General features: G+C 59.2%; 1 protein-coding gene and 1 long non-coding RNA gene across 2 annotated transcripts; one reads left to right on the plus strand and one right to left on the minus strand.

The window, feature by feature from the left end:
- Nucleotides 1-584: 584 nt before the first annotated feature.
- LOC119470583 lies at nucleotides 585-6,756 on the plus strand. The gene is made up of 3 exons (XR_005199499.1): nucleotides 585-596; nucleotides 5,106-5,112; nucleotides 6,677-6,756. It is a non-coding gene; the product is annotated as an uncharacterized LOC119470583 (long non-coding RNA).
- Nucleotides 6,737-13,830, minus strand: SLC25A10 (solute carrier family 25 member 10). The gene is made up of 11 exons (XM_017524855.2): nucleotides 13,738-13,830; nucleotides 11,136-11,255; nucleotides 10,632-10,746; nucleotides 10,491-10,539; nucleotides 10,172-10,213; nucleotides 9,388-9,431; nucleotides 9,215-9,285; nucleotides 8,821-8,913; nucleotides 8,437-8,514; nucleotides 7,155-7,211; nucleotides 6,737-6,952 (listed from the first exon to the last, which is right to left on the minus strand). Exons 1-11 carry the CDS (start codon nucleotides 13,828-13,830, stop codon nucleotides 6,851-6,853), a joined length of 864 nt encoding a protein of 287 aa, XP_017380344.1. The 3' UTR covers nucleotides 6,737-6,850.
- Between the last annotated feature and the right edge of the window lie 2,303 nt (nucleotides 13,831-16,133).

Here is a 16,133-nt window from a genome sequence, read left to right on the forward strand (position 1 = left end):
GTTCAGGCAATTCTCCTGCCTCAGCCTCCTGAGTAGCTGGGATTACAGGCACGTGCCACCATGCCCAGCTAATTTTTTGTAGTTTTAGTAGAGACGGGGTTTCACCATGTTGACCAGGATGGTCTCGATCTCTTGACCTCGTGATCCACCCGCCTCGGCCTCCCAAAGTGCTGGGATTACAGGCGTGAGCCACTGCGCCCGGCTGAAACCACCAACTTTTGTAGAGATGGAGTGATGGAGTCTCACTAACGTGTGCAGGCTGGCTCAAGCAATCCTCCCACTTCAGTCTCCTGGGTGGTTGGGACACACCACCATGCTCATCTCCATTTGTGTACAGGTTTCTATAAATACACGTTTTCTTTCCTCTTGGGTATGTATAGAGGCATGGAATTACTGGGTCTGATGGTCACTCCATTTAACACTTTGAAGAACTGCCAGACTCTTCCACAGCGGCCCCACCACCTTCCATTCCCAGCAGCGCTTGACGGTTCTGATTTCTCCACATCCTCACCATTTGTCAATTTCCATCCATTTGATATCTTTTTCTTTTATTTTTTTGATACAGAGTCTTGCTCTGTCACCCAGGTTGGAGTGCAGTTGTGCGATTTCAGCTCACTGCAACCTCCACCTCCCGGGTTCAAGCGATTCTCCTGCCTTAGCCTCCTGAGTAGCTGGGATTATGGTATGCGCCACCACACCCGGCTAATTTTGTATTTTTAGTAGAGATGGGGTTTCTCCATGTTGATCAGGCTGGTCTTGAACTCCTGACCTCAGGTGATCCTCCTGCCTGAGCCTCCTAAAGTGCTGGCATGTCAGGTGTGAGCCCCTCCGCCCAGCCCTGTCCTTTTGATTTTAGCCAGCCTAGTGGATGGTGTGGCATCTCATGGTGGTTCTGATTTGCATTTCCTTAATAACTGATAATGTTGAGTGGTTTTTCATGTGTTTATTGGCCATCTTGTGCCATTAAGAAAATTCTTTCTTGTTGTAAGAGTCTTCTTACATATTGTAGATTGCAGTCCCTTATCTGATATGATTTACAGACATTTCTTCCTGTTATGTGTGCTGTCTCCCACTTTCCTGGGAGTGTCATAGTGTCCTTTGAAGCAGAGCTGTTTTTTTTTGTTTTTGTTTTGTTTTTTTCAGACAGAGTTTTGCTCTTGTTGCCCAGGCTGAAGTGCAGTGGTGCAATCTTGGTTCACTGCAACCTTTGCCTCCCGTGTTCAAGCGATTCTCCTGCCTCAGCCTCCCAAGTAGCTGGGACTATAGGTGTGCTCCGCCACACCTAACATTTTTGTATTTTTAGTAGAGACAGAGTTTCACTATGTTGGCCAGGCTGGTCTTGAACTCCTGACCTTAGGTAATCCATCTGCCTCATCCCCCCAAAATGCTGGGATTATAGGTGGGAGCCACTGCATCTGGCCTCACAGAATCACAATTTGTCTGTTTTTTATTTTGTTGTTCTTGCTTTTGGAGTCAAATCCAAGAATCCTTTGCCAAATCTGAGGTCATGAATATTTGCCTGTTTTCTTCTTAGTTTTAGGGCGGGTATGTGTGAAAGAACAGTGCCCATGCAAAATACTGAAACGGGAAACAAAGGAAAACGGAAAGGAAGAGAAGGGAAATGGAAGGGGAAGGAAGGGAAATGAAGGGAAGGGAAATGGGGGAAGGGAAGGGAAATGGAAGGGGAAGGGAAATGGAAGGGGAAGGAAGGGAAATGAAGGGAAGGGAAATGGGAAGGGAAGGGAAATGGAAGGGGAAGGGAAATGGAAGGGGAAGGAAGGGAAATGAAGGGAAGGGGAAGGGAAGGGAAATGGGAAGGGAAGGGAAAGGAACTGAAAGGGAATGGAAAGGAAATGGAAGAGAAGGGAAATGAAAGGGAAGGGAAATGAGGGAAACGGAAGGGAAGGAAAGGGAAAGGGAACAGAAGGGAAAGGAAACGGAAGGGAAGGGAAGCAAGGGAAGGGACATTGAAGAGAAGGGGAAGAGAAAGAGGAAGGGAAAAACTTAGGGCACTTATTAACCAGGTCTGGGCCAACGGCTGCAGGAACTGCCATTTGGCTTCCTGGATTGGTTGCTACAGACTGGGGGTCCAAGCACTGTTCTTATTTATTTACTTTAATTTTTGAGATGGACTCTCCCTCTGTCACCAGGCTGGAGTGCAATTGTGTGATCTTAGCTCACTGCAACCTCCGCCTCCTGGGTTCATGCGCTCCTGCCTCAGCCTCCTAAATAGCTGAGGTTACAAGTATGTGCCACCATGCCCAGTTCCCAAAGTGCTGGGATTACAGGTATGAGCCACTGCGCCCAGCCTTTCTTTTGAGATGGAGTTTTACCACCACGGCTGGAGTGCTGTGGTGCAATCTCAGTTCCCTGCAACCTCTGCCTCCTGGGTTCAACTAATTCTCCGGCCTCAGCCTCCTGAATAGCTGGGATTACAGGGTGCACCTCCATACCCGGCGTGCCTGCGTGTGGGTATGTATGTGTTTGAGATGGAGTCTCACTCTGTCGCCCAGGCTGGAGTGTGGTGGTGTGATCTTGGCTCACTGCAACTTCCACCTCCCAGGTTCACGCGATTCTCCTGCCTCAGCCTCCTGAGTAGCTGGGATTACAGGGTGCACCTCCATACCCGGCGTGCCTGCGTGTGGGTATGTATGTGTTTGAGATGGAGTCTCACTCTGTCGCCCAGGCTGGAGTGTGGTGGTGTGATCTTGGCTCACTGCAACTTCCACCTCCCAGGTTCACGCGATTCTCCTGCCTCAGCCTCCTGAGTAGCTGGGATTACAGGCGTGAGCCACCGCGCCCAGCTCATTTTTTTTTTTTTTTTTTTTGAGACGGAATTTTGCTCGTTACCCAGGCTGGGGTGCAATGGCGCGATCTCGGCTCACCACAACCTCCGCCTCCTGGGTTCAAGCAATTCTCCTGCGTCAGCCTCCTGAGTAGCTGGGACTACAGGCGCACGCCACCATGCCCAGCTAATTTTTGTATTTTTTTTTAGTAGAGACGGGGTTTCACCATGTTGACCAGATGGTCTCGATCTCTTGACCTCATGATCCACCCGCCTCGGCTTCCCAAAATGCTGGGATTAGAGGTGTGAGCCACCGCGCCCGGCTTAATTTTTATATTTTTAGTAGAAATGGTGTTTCACCATGTTGGTCAGGCTGGTCTCAAACTCCTGACCTCATGATCCACCCGCCTCGGCCTTCCAAGGTGCTGGGATTACAGGCATGAGCCACTGCGCCCAGCCTAATATTTGTATTTTTAGTAGAGATGGTGTTTTACCATTTTGGCCAGACTGGTCTTGAACTCCTGACTTCAGGTGATCCACCTGCCTCAGCCTCCCAAAGTGCTAGGATTACAGGCATGAGCCACCATGCCTGGCTAATAGACTTTTCATTTTTCTTTTGTTTTGAGATGGAGTCTCACTCCGTTGTCAGGCTGAAGTGCAGTGGCGCCATCTGAACTCACTACAACCTCTGCCTCCCAGGTTCAAGCGATTCTCATGCCTCAGCCTCTCACATAGCTGGGACTATAGGCACATGCCATCTGACACCTGGCCAATTTTTTTGTATTTTTAGTAGAGACAGGGTTTCATCATGTTAGCCAGGATGGTCTGGATCTCCTGACCTCATGATCCACTAGCCTTGGCCTCCCCAGGTGCTGGGATTACAGCTGTGAGCCACCGTGCCCAGCCAACAGTCTTTCCCCAATGAATTGTCTTGGCATCCTTGTTGAAATTTCTCGACACTAAGTGATTATTGTGTAACTTTTTGTAAATTACAAAATCCATGTACTTAAACAAAAAATGCATGGAAGCCCAGTGCGGTGGCTCACACCTGTAATTCTAGCACTTTTGGGAGGCCAAAGCAAGGGGATCATTTGAGGTCAGGAGTTTCAGACCAGCCTGGCCAACATGGTGAAGCCTCGTTTCTACTACAAATACAAAATTTAGCCAGGTTTGGTGGCGTGCACCTGTGGTCCCAGCTACTCAGGAGGCTGAGGCATGAAAATTGCTTGAACCCAGAAAGTGGAGGCTGCAGGGAGCTGAGACTGCCACTGCACTCCAGCCTGGGTGACAGAGCGAGACTTCATGCAAAAGGAAAAAAAAAAATGCATGCAGGTGACTGATAAAATGCTGACTCAACAGGCTCCAGATCATTCCTGGGGCCCAAGCGTGAAACTGACTGGCTTCTTGCCTTGGGACCAGGTGGCCTGCAGGGCCTGCGGGGTAAGGGCTGTGAAACCCCAGGACTGACACCCCCTCTGACTTACCCTCCCTCCAAGGGGCTGTGCCCTGTGGTGGGTAGGTGGGCAGCCCTGCCTAGTGGCCTCCTCTCCCACCCTGCCCTCTGCCCCTGCCCTGCAGCCCACTGCCAGGCCTGCTCTGCCAAGCCAGACTGGGCGCTTTCATCCCCTGACTGGTACTGTCCCAGTGGGGCTGACTGCAGGGTGAGGCTGGGAGTGATGCCAGCCTCCAGGGTGGCCCCAGTGCCCTGGCATGACAGCTGATCCTCCAGTGCTCCAATCAAAGCAGCTCTGAGAATGTGGCCCCCGCGTTGGCAGTTTTTGGGATTTGCTGGCCAGAGTGGCCTTTCTGAACCATCTGATTTCTTTTTTTCTTTTTTTTTTTTTTTGAGACGGAGTTTCGCTCTTGTTCCGCAGGCTGGAGTGCAATGGCACGATCTCAGCTCACCGCAACCTCGGCCTCCTGGGTCCAGGCAATTCTCCTGCCTCAGCCTCCTGAGTAGCTGGGACCATCTGATTTCTTAAGAAGCAGCAGTCTTCCCCAGAACCTACCCACTCCCTCCCTGGTTGTGAATTTCCAATCTGGGCTCTGGGTACCATGTACAAACCTCAGAGATCCTGCTGGTCTCTGTCCAAACAAAACCAACTCTTCACAAAATGCACCCGGCAGTGCATTCACCTTCAGAAGTTTGAGCACTGAATGTGTATTTGAGTATATCAAAGATTTTTTTTTTTTTTTTTTCCTGAGACAGGGTCTTGCTCTGTAGCCCAGGCTGGACTGCGATGGCACAGTGACGGCTGCCTGTGGCCTCGATCTTCTGGGCTCAAGTAATCCTCCCACCTCAGCCTCCCACGTAGCTGAGACTACAGGTGTGCCCAGGTAATTTTTAAACTTTCTGTACAGATGGGGGTCTCACCATATTGTCTAGGCTGGTCTCGAATTCCTGGGCTCAAGAGACCTTGCCTCAGCCTCCCACAGTGCTGGGATTATATGCATGAGCAACCACACCCAGCCTGCCATTACGTTTTCTGTTTTTGAAATGGGGTCTTGTTCTGTCACCCAGGCTGAAGCACAGTGGTGTGATCATAGCTCACTGCAGCCTGAACCGGAAGGCTTAGGCGCTCCCACGTCAGCCTTCGAAGCAGCCGGGACTACAGGCTGTTTGCGCCACTGCAATCCCGCCAGAGCCACACGGTAAGACCTTGACTTAAAAAAAGTGGGGGGAGGCCAAGGTGGGCAGATCCCTTGAGTTCAGGAGTTTCAAACAAGCCTGGGTAGCAGAGTGAGACCCCCGCTCTACAAAAACACAGAAAAATTAGCCAGGTGTGGTGGTACACACCCATAGCACCAGCTACTTGGGAGGCTGAGGTAGGAGACTGGCTTGAGTCCAGGAGGCCCAGGTCAGTGAGCCAAGACTTCATCCCTGCATTCCAGCCTGGATGACAGGGCCAGATCCTGTCTCCAAAAAAAAAAAAAAAAAAAAAAATTAGTGTTTGCTTAGTGTTGGTGGGGTAGCCCCATGGGGTCCAGAGCTCTACACTGTCTGAGATCCCTGAAGCCCAGCCCCACTGTCTCATTCCCTTCCCCCTACTTCCCCAATTCCCCCACCCAAAGGCCTCCACATGCACAGCCAGGCCCCTGGCTCCTCCCTGAAGGGCCTTGGTTCTGCCCTCCTTAGGGGGTGCAGGGATCCCGCTGCACTGGACAGCAAGGCAGCCAGCGGGCGGGCGGTGCAGGCAGGAACAGACGCAGCAGCTCGCCGCATTTATTGATTGCAGCCCCCACAGAGCAGGTGCCCTTCCCAGGCGGGTGGAGCCCAGCGACCAGGAGGGCAGAGGAGGCCGCAGCCACCCCGCTGGACTCCACGTCCAGGAGAAGGCCCTGAGGGACCGCAGCCCGGCTGGGCCATTCCCCCAGGGAGCCAAGCGGGGGGCGTAGGGCCCGAGGGATGCAGGCACCCGCCTGCTGGGGAGCGAGAGGCTTTGGCAAAACTGTTAAAGCCACTGCGGGGCGGATGGGGGTGGACCTTGGTGGCCCTCGACCCTCTCTGGCGATGGCTCCAGAACCACTCTGGACCCCTCCCTCCAGGCACTTGCTCGTGGTCTGCGTTGTTTGTTCGTGGGTGGGACCCAGCAGAGGGGTCCTGGAGTTGCAGCTGGAAGGTCTGGCCCCTCTCAGCGGATTCACAGTGCGTGGCTTGCACTTCGGGGAGCGACCACCAGGGCGCGCCACACCCCACCACCAAGTCCTCCATGGACCGTCCTGGAAGATGCTGCTTTGGGCCTCAGGGCAGGAGGCAGGAATAACACCCCTCCCCCAGCCCAGGAGCGGGGAGGAAACCAGCCTCTGGTGGCCTCCATTGCCCTGAGGGGCTGCCAGCGGGAGAGGGGCAAGGCCACCCAGCGCCAAGCCTGGGGAGCCTGGGAGCCCGAGCAGGGAGGGGACGGGGCCAGGAGGAGCCAGCAAGCTTGGGGTGGGGGGACACAGCAGGGGCTGCAGGGAGGCCGTGGCCCCAGGAGCAGGCACTGGGATTGGTGCTGACACTTGGGGACTCTTTGGAAGGGTCTAGCTCTGCTGGCCTGGTGGCCCAGCCATTCCCACGGCCGGTCAGGATGGAACTTTGATGCCAAAGTTTTTGCGAAGCTGTTCCAGAAACACAAAGGTGAGCACGGTGTGGGGCACGAGGCGGATGCCAGCGGGGACAAGGCCCTGGAAGGAGACACAAAGGTGAGCACGGTGTGGGGCACGAGGCGGATGCCAGCGGGGACAAGGCCCTGGAAGGGGACGGGGAATGAGAGGCGCAGAGCCCGGAGGGACCCGTTCCCGCTGCCCGAGCCACCCCCACCCCCACCCCGACCCCACCCCCACCCTACCCCCACCCCACCCCCACCCCACCCCACCCCCACCGCACCTTGTAAAAGGCCAGGGGCCCGAGTTTCGCTGTCTCCACAGCACAGTGGAAAACGCCCTGCAGAAAATGCAGTGAAACAATAAACAAGGCTGCTTCTCACCCAAAACGCCAGGAAAATCCCCTCCCAGGCACCCGGCCTGTGCCCTCTGAACACGGGGTGTGGGGTGGGTGTGAGCTGCGGCTGCTGGCTGGTGTCGGGTGACCACAGGCCTGCGGGCCCTGGCCAGGTCAGGGGCTGCCCTGCCTGCTGATACGGGAAAACCAGGGCCCGGGGGTAGAGGGGGCCGTGTGAACAGAACCGTGAGAACCACGGATGCTGCACGGCAGGGTCAGGGAGGAGAGCGCGAAACGGGCTCGGGCCCTGCAAACCTGGACGCGCCATGGAGCTGGCGGGAGCCCGAGGCAGGAGGCCGGAGCACTTATGTGGCACCAGCTGCCGTGAGCAGCACCACCTGTTTATCTGCTCAGGAAATGCTCTGGCTGCACGGGGGCTCACGCCTGTAATCCCAGCCCTTTGGGAGGCTGAGGTGGGCGGATCACTTCAGACCAAGGGTTCGAGACCAGCCAGGCCAACGTGGCGAAATCCTGCCTCTAAAAATACAGGCGTGTGCCACCACGCTCGGCTAATTTTTGTAATTCCAGCTTCTTGGGTGGCTGAGGCATGAGAATCACTTGAACCCGGGAGGGAGGGGTTGCAGTGAGCTGAGACTGCCCCACCACTTCAGCCTGGGCAACAGAACGAGACTCTGTCTCAAAAAAAAAAAAAAAAAAACAAAAAAAACTTTTGTTTAAAAAACACTCTGTCACCCAGGCTAGAATGCAGGGGTACAATCTCAGCTCACAGTGGCCTGGACCTCCTGGGCCCACGGGATTCTCCTATCTCAGCCGCCTGTGTACCTGAACCCTCAGCCAGCCAAGAGGCTGGGATTACAGGAGCACGCCACCAAACGTAATTTTTGACTTCTGGTCAGTACATTGCCGAGGCTGGTCTTGAACTCCTGGACTCGAGACCTGCCTGCCTCAGGCTCCCAAAGTGCTGGGGTTACAGGCACGGGGACTGCACCAGACCAAGACAGGTTATTTAAAACAAAAACAAGGCAAAGGTACTCAAAGCCATGATCCCTCTCCCAAGGCCAAGGGCTGTGCAGAGATGGGCAGCTGGAAGGGAGGCCATGGTGGAGGCATCCTTCCCCAGGTCCCCAGGGCAAGTGTCCACGCCTCGAAGAGGTGAGGGAACTTGCTGGGCTGGGCAGCCCGAGGGCACAGGTGGGACCCCACGCACCTGATACTCCCCCTTGGCGTTCATCAGGCGGGTCTTCAGCACGTCCAGGGGCTGACACAGGAATGTGGCACATCCACCCTGGGGAGGGGGCTCATCACCAGTGGCCCATCGGGTACCCTTGGCACCATCGCTGAATCCCACCCACAGGCCAGTCCCGAAAGAGCCCCTTGACCCGATTCCCGGGCAGGCCAGTAACATGCTGGTAAGGGCACCAGGCCGACCCACAAGCTCCCAAAGCCCCAGCGCCCACTTGTGAGCCCCAGGAGGCACTGCCAGATGCCCGAGGCCCCCCACCTCCCACAGCCTTCACCCTAGCCCGGGTGCCCTCAGCTCCCAAGGCTGGCCCAGGGACGCCCACCCCAGCCATTCCTGCCACTTACTTACCGCAATGAAGCTGGCGACAAAGTGAGTGAAGATGTTGTCGGCCAGGTACCCGGTGCTGAGGACCAGCTGCTTGGCCTGGTCATAGCAGGAGAGCTGCAGGGACACAGGGACGGTCAGGGCTGTGGGGCGGTCCCCAGCTCAGGGAAAGCATGCAGGGCCCCAAGCAACACCACCTGACGATGGCCAAGTCCATGAGGCCCAGACAGGGACCTGCCGAGGCCCTTCGTGGCTGCGGCCCTGACCCTCCCATGCCCCAGAGCCCACCCTACTAAGGGCACAGCTGGTGACTCCCCAGGAGGGTATCGGCGCCCACTGCCTTATTCTATGACCCCTCTGAAAATGGAGGTCGGAGGCTGCAGGTGCTGCCCATGCTCACCCTACACATGAGACCTACCTGTCCCATGGTGACTAAGGCCCCTCGGCTGGATGCCATGGTCGCACCCGAGAACAGCCTCCTCAGACCCTCTGCACGAGGAAGGCGTGAGGCCAGGGGTGAGGCCAGGTGCCCTGTCCAAATCCCCTGGTGCCCAGCCCCGCCCCCACCTGCGCACAGCGCCTGGCCCTCACCTTCACGAGCCACACGGTACAAGCCATCCAGTGCGTGGGCATAGCTGCCAGGGACACGGAATGGCCACATGAGGCTCCGCCTGACCACCTGGGGCCTCCTGGGCCCCATTGCAGGCCGGGCGGTTCTCGAGGAAGCAGAAGCCTCATGGGCCCGAGGATCCCTCCGTGGGAACATTTGAGGCTGGTCCTGCCATCCCACAGCCACCCCGCCAGCACCGCCTGCCCTCGTGGGGAGGGTCCATCTTCTCCAGCAGAGTCCCCGGCTGGGCACTGCTCTTAGCATGCAGGCTGCTGCTTGCCAGCCTCCCGAGATCCTGGGGGGACAGTCTGCGTGCACAGCCAGAAGCCAGAAACTCTTCCCCAGGGGTCCTCGGAAGGGGCGGGGAAAACAGCTCATGCTGCAGTTGGGGCAGACCCCAGGCCGAGGCAGGAGGGCACAGCTGCCCTGTGCTGGGCAGGGAGCAAATACCTCCTTCGGGCGTTTCTGTCAAGTGTGGTCTCTCCACACCTGGGGCCTCCACCTCTGCATTCACCCCCCTGGGGTACAAACAGGCCCAGCCCCCAGTCCAACAAGCCTCTCCCTACAGGAAGAACCCACAGGTCCTACGGGGCAGAGTGACACCCCCAAGTCCAGAACAGCTGTCAGGACCCCTCCGTGGACCACACAGGCGCCGAGGCCCGCTGGAGTCCTCACTAGGTCATGGCAGGGCGGCTGGGGGTCCACTCCAGCATGAGCCTCCTGCACCCCAACCACCCTGAGAAGGCAGGGCTGCCCGTGACTCACTTGCGCCGCTGGGCCTGGGGCAGCTTCATGTCGTTTTGCATCCTGAAACAGAAGCAGGCAGCGGGAGAGGCAGGCGGGCCTCGGGGCATGGGCAGCCCTGGCAGAGCCCCACGGGCACCCGGGAAGCTCACGCTGGTCAGCAGGGCCGCCAGGATGGGGTGCGCCAGGGCTCGGACACCTGCCCTCCTATGCCCAGGACACCAGGGTCCGAGTGGCTTGTTCCAGGCTGACCCCACCCTGCCAGTGACCCCGGCACGCCCTGGTCTGTCTGAGGACAAAAAAGCCCCTGGCCTTGCAGGTGGGGTAGGGGGACACCAACCTGACGTTGACCAAGTCCGCAGGAGTCCCCACGAAGCCTCCAGCCAAACCTGCAGTGACACAAACCCCAGAGACAGCCAGTGATGACACTCGGTGACCACAGCCCCCAGCCACCCCTCACCCTGCCCGCCCAGCAGCTCACCGCTGATGGAGCCCAGCAGCACCTTCTGGTGGAAGGGAAGGGGCCCCTGGCAGCCCTTGGCCACCCGGTCCCGCACAGTCTCGTAGATGGCAAACCGAGTCAGGGAGTAGGTCATCTGGGGAGAAGGGCCCGGCTTGGAGGGGCAGGCACGCCCCACACCCCGCAGCCTCACCACCGTGGCCCAGCCAGGGACCCCCTCAGCCCAACGGGTCAGCATGCGGCTGAGCCAGTTCACAAATCTAGAGCTGCACCCTGCTCTCTCCCTCACTGGGCCTCAGTTTCCCCAATGGCAAGTGGCAGTCTCAGGCCCAGCCCTGAGAACTGGGCTGATGTCTGTGGAAGGTCCACCCCCCGGGTCACCAGCTCTCTGGGCCCTGTGGGTCTGTCCTTGCAGAAAGTCTTGGAAAGGGGATGGACGTAGCTCTGATGCCCACTGTGGGACTGGGCCCCAGTCTGGGAGCCCTGAGGGGATGTGGAAGCCCGAGGCTGGCACCCTCCACGCACCTGTCGGCACAGCGAGGCACTCAGGCCGTTGTAGAGCGCCAGGACGCCGTCGCCACGCACCACCCGCAGCGCCATGCCCGTCATGCGCAGCTTCACCTCCTGCTGCGTCTGCAGATGCACCTGCAGGAGTGAGTGCTCTCAGACCCCACAGTGACCCTGAGGGATCAGTGCCGGGTCCATCTGGAGGGGGGAAACTGAGGCAGGGGGGCAGTGAAAAGGCCTCCCACAGGCCCTGCCCGGGGACTCCACACCCGTGCCTGGAACCAGCTCACACCATTGCTTTCCAGCAGCAACCACAGCAGTGGACACTGAGCTGAGAGAGCCCGCGAGCCCCGAGTGCCCCACGCATGCCCCACGCACCACCTGAGTCCTTGCTGCACTGGCCACAGGGGCTTGCCATTCTCCTTCTGCAGATGAAGAAACTGAGGCACGGAGAGGTCACACACCCGCTGGTGCCATCAGGATTTGGGCCAGCGAGGAGACTCTAGAGCCCTACTTTTTACCCACCACACCACATCTCAAGAGAGACAGACATTTCCGGGGGCTCAGAAATGGCGAGGGAGCCTGCAGGATCGTAGGAGACTGAGGAGGTGGCCAGAGAAGGCCTTGAAAGGCGGCAGGAGTTCAGCAGCGGGCGAGGGACAGTTTGGCTGGCACAGGGCACAGTGGCCTCCTCCACAAAGCACCTAGAAGCTGTGGGCAGGCACGCAGGGACTGTCAGCTCCACAACCTCCCCGTTCCCTGGCCTCCACCACTCACAAAACCTCTGCCTCCCAGCCTGGCCAGCTGAGAGCTCCAGGCAGAAGAGGGGTGGGCCAGGGCCAGACAGGAAGGCCAGCACCTGGCCCAGGATCCCAGCTCCTGGGTCCCACCCCCAGCATTGACCCCAAAGAAGCTCGTCCACCACTCAGTGTGACCTCCACACACATGGCCCCTGTCATGCATGCCCAGGGGGTGGCAAAGATGGGCGGGGACAGAGAGGGGCCTCCCATTGTGCGACCTGGCACAACGGAGGGGCTGGGCCTGAGGACCCGGCGCCCACACAGGCAGCAGCCCCTGTCCAGGCCAGAACCGACAGTAGGGACATGGGACAAAGTGATCAAGAAGCTTTACGATTTTTTTAACGGCCAGGCAGAGAGCCCTGGCGAGCAGTCCTCAGGGACGCGCCCTGCCCACAGCCCCATCTGCTGTCAGCAGCAGCTTCTCCCGCCCTCACAGGCCAGAGGGCAGTCCCGCCTCCACCGGAAAGCCTTCCCTGCCTCCCCTTGCAGTGTTCTGCAGCCAAAGAACACCTGGTGGGGTGGGGCCAAGGGGCAGTGACGCCCAGAGGGGCCTTGGACAGTGGTCAGGCAGGCGGGGGCAGCCTTTGACACCCAGGGGGCCTGTAGGAGAGGCCCTGGGGCGGCACCTATGTGGCACCCAGGAGGAAAGGAAGAGCCAGATGCCAAGAAGGGGCTCCTCCTGGCCATGCCAGCGCCTTCCTGTCCTGTGACCGCATCTCCCTGGCCCTGGCTGCCTGTGGCCTGGGAGCTGTGCAGGCCTCTCCCAGGACAATCTAGGTCTCAGGTGCCCCCAAACGCCCACATCTGCTCACTTGGCCTTCACGCAGTGGCCAGCATTTTTACTCATTAGTAAAGCCAATCCACTCAAAGGCTGCCGAAATACAGGTCCCCTGGGCAGCCTGCTAAAATAAAAGTCCCCGAGACAGGCAGCTGCCCAGCGACCACAGCCGGGTGCACAGGGCACGGCCCACTGGGCAGACTGTGCAAAGCCTCAGGCCCTTTCTTCTTTGTTCTCTGTGGCAAGGCAGGGTCAGAAAACAATGCCCCTTGGCTGTCCCTGGGAAACAAGGCCAGCTGTGTCTTCTTTTGCCCCATAAGCTTTTTTTTTTTTTTTAAGGAAAAACGGTGGCTGCTTCTCGTGCTGAGAAATACCTAATCTCATAGGGCCAGGACCACACGCGTGCAGGGTCTCCCGGGGGTGTGCTGGTCCTAACATCACCTCCAGTCCCCGCCCGGCTCTCTGTAGGACGCGGCCGAAATGAGGGGCACCGGGTCACCCCACTTGCCCAGGACCACGTCCGGAAGCATGCTAAGCACCCCTGGGGGGATGGCGGCTTGGCCCACGCCCTGGGTGTGCCAGCACAGTCTCCAGGTGCCAACACCTGTGCACCTCACAGAACTCCCCACCATAACTTTCAACCAGGAGGAAGCCGTGTCCTTGAATGTATGGGGGTGGCTGGCTCAGAGAAGCCAAGTGACTCGCCCAAGGTCACCAGGTATTAAAGTGCAGAGCTGGGGCTGGAATGCCACCTGCCGAGAACTGGGAAGCCGGCTGGGAACCCGGGGAGCGCGGCTGCGCCCCTAAGGCCTCGAGCTCCGCGGCCACCAGCCGAGGGCCACCCGGGATCCGCCACCCTGGCTCGGTCACCAGCGCGTCGGACGCCGCCTCGCGCTCTCCCGGCGGAGCCCCCGGGCGCAGCGATCCCCGTGCGCGTGGGCCGGACTGCTGCGGTTGCAGGCGCCTCTGCGGCGCCAGAGTCCCGTGCGCCCCGCGCCCCACGCGCCCCGCGCCCCCCGCGCCCCCCGCGCCCCGGCCTCACCTTGAGCAGGTCCAGCGGGTGCGTGCAGCAGGCGGCCCCGCAGGAGGCAAGTCCCCCGAAGTACCAGCGCGACACGCGCGCCTCGGCCGCCATGGCCCAGAGGAGCCCAACTCCAGCCCGACTGCAGCCCGACCCGGGCACGACCCCGACTCGGACCGGCCCGCAGCGCCCCGCGCCCGGTTCAAAGCGCCGCCCGCGCGCCCACACCCCGCACAGCCAATGCGCGCGCGCGCCCCGGGGGCGGGACCGCTAGGCCACGCCCCCGGCGCCGGAGGTGGGCCCGGTACCTTAAAGCGGCCGCGCAGGGGCGCCGAGCGCGGTGGGCCCGACTGGGGGACGCGCGGGTGCTCCAAGGCCGCCCCCCTTACCCGGGACTCTGGTGTCTCTCCCTCCCCAGGCCTGAGCGCGGCGCCGAGGGCCACCGCCCGGGGACCGGCCCCAGGCTCACTGGACCGCGGCGGGCGCCGTGCCAATCCCCAGGAGGCCCGGCCGCTGCCCTGAACCTGCACCCCGTGGCCACCCCGCTGCGCAGGCGCTGGATCCAGAGTCCCCGCGCGGGGGCCATGTTTGCGCCGCGTGGGCCCTGCGTCTGCAACCCCTGCCCAGCTGCAAGAGAACAGAAAACCGGCTTGGGGAGCCGGCGCGGTTGGCTCAACCCTCTAATCGCAGCTACTCGGAGGCTGAGGCAGGAGAATCGCTTGAACCCAGGAGGCGGAGGTTGCAGTGAGCTGAGATCGCGCCATAGCACTCCAGCCTGGGCGACAGAGCAAGACTCCGTCTCAAAGAAAAAAAAAAAAAAAAGGAAAACCAGCTTGGGACCAGACTGAATGAAAACTAGGGGCAAAAGGCGGTTAGAAAGGACTTGCCTCTGCCTTCCCACACACAGACGCACGGGAGCACCTGGTCAGCTCTGACCAGATGCCCCAGGCAACCACCCAGGAAGTGGGGCCCCGGGATGGGTCCTGGGGCTCCAGTTCCCAGGAGATGCCGGCCTGCATCTGGGCCCCTGCTTGGATTCCACTTGCCTGCAAAGAACAGGAGGTGCTGGTGTGTTTCTGGCCCAGGTGCACCTGCTGGGCAGAGTGCAATTTAAGTCCCCAAGGTTGCTTTAGGACTGGGCCACAGGGATGAAGAACGTGCCGTTCCAGCTTAGGTGACCAGGGCAAAGGGTGAGGGGCACTGGAAAGACAACTCATGGTCCCTGGACCCCATCAAGGACCAGAATGCATCTAGCTCTGCCTCAGTGCGTCCAGTGATGCCCTAGCTGTGTCAGAGGCGCAAGACACGCACTTAGGACTTTCAGCTTGGCCGTGGGTTTATTGGGCCGTAACCCATGGTAGGCAGGCGGGCTCCATATCTGTCTAGATTGGCCAATTGGAGGAGGATGTTCTGTAGACTCTGGGCTGGCCGCTGACCCCAGAGGTCATCAGCGGAAGATCTGGGCTGGGGAGTGAGCAGCTGGCCAGAGGCAGTGGCTCTGACCAGAAGTGTCCCCTGGACTTTGGTTTGGCTGGGTGCCTCAGGTGGGATCGAGAAAGGGGCCGGGTGGACACTGGGGGTGGAAACAGCCACGCCTAATGGGGAAGCGGGTGGAGGTTCCCGGGAGGCCACCAGGAGGGTGGGGGGCAGCGCTGCCTGCAGCAAGCCTGGGCTGGGGCTCAGCAGGGTGCATGGAGATGGCACAAATGCACCGCAGGGCCTCAGAGGGATCACGCTGGGCTTAAAAGGCCCCGAGCCAAAGACTCAACAGTTAGGAAGTGGGGGAGGTGGCCTGAGTGTAACGGAAATTTCCCAGCGAAAGGGTTGGACTGGCCTCCTTGTCCGGGGCCATCCAGGCTCATGCCTGACTCAGTCCAGCAGACTTGGCTGTGCCCACAGCGGCGTGTCTCACTCAGTGTGAACGAAGATAAGTTGCATCCGTCGGCTCCCAATTACTAAGAATCAGAGGCGATGGAAGCTCTGGGGTAGGCAGGGCCTGGAAGGCCAGAGTCCCCTCAGTCTGCGAGACACTCCAGTAAGGAGTGGGTTGGACCTGGGCTGCTACCCATCCCTCCCAAGGCCACCTGCAAGACAGGGTGGGAACCAGCTGTTGGCAGAGACCCCAACCATATAACACTGGCTCCCTGCTGAAGGACCGGCTCCAAAGCAGGAAGAGCAGGGCCCAGCAGCTAAAGAGTGGGAACTAAAGAGATTTACAAAGATCACAAAAGGCTGGGCATAGCAGCTCTTGCCTGTAATCCCAGAATTTTGGGAGGTTGAGGCAGGGGGATCTCTTTTTTTTTTTTGGAGACGGAGTTTCGCTCGTTACCCAGGCTGGAGTGCAATGGCGCGATCTCGGCTCACCGCAACCTCCGCCTCCTGGGTTCAGGCAATTCTCCTGCCTCAGCCTCCTGAGT

This window comes from Cebus imitator, unplaced genomic scaffold (assembly GCF_001604975.1).
Source record: "Cebus imitator isolate Cc_AM_T3 unplaced genomic scaffold, Cebus_imitator-1.0 Scaffold36, whole genome shotgun sequence".
NCBI lineage: Eukaryota > Metazoa > Chordata > Mammalia > Primates > Cebidae > Cebus > Cebus imitator.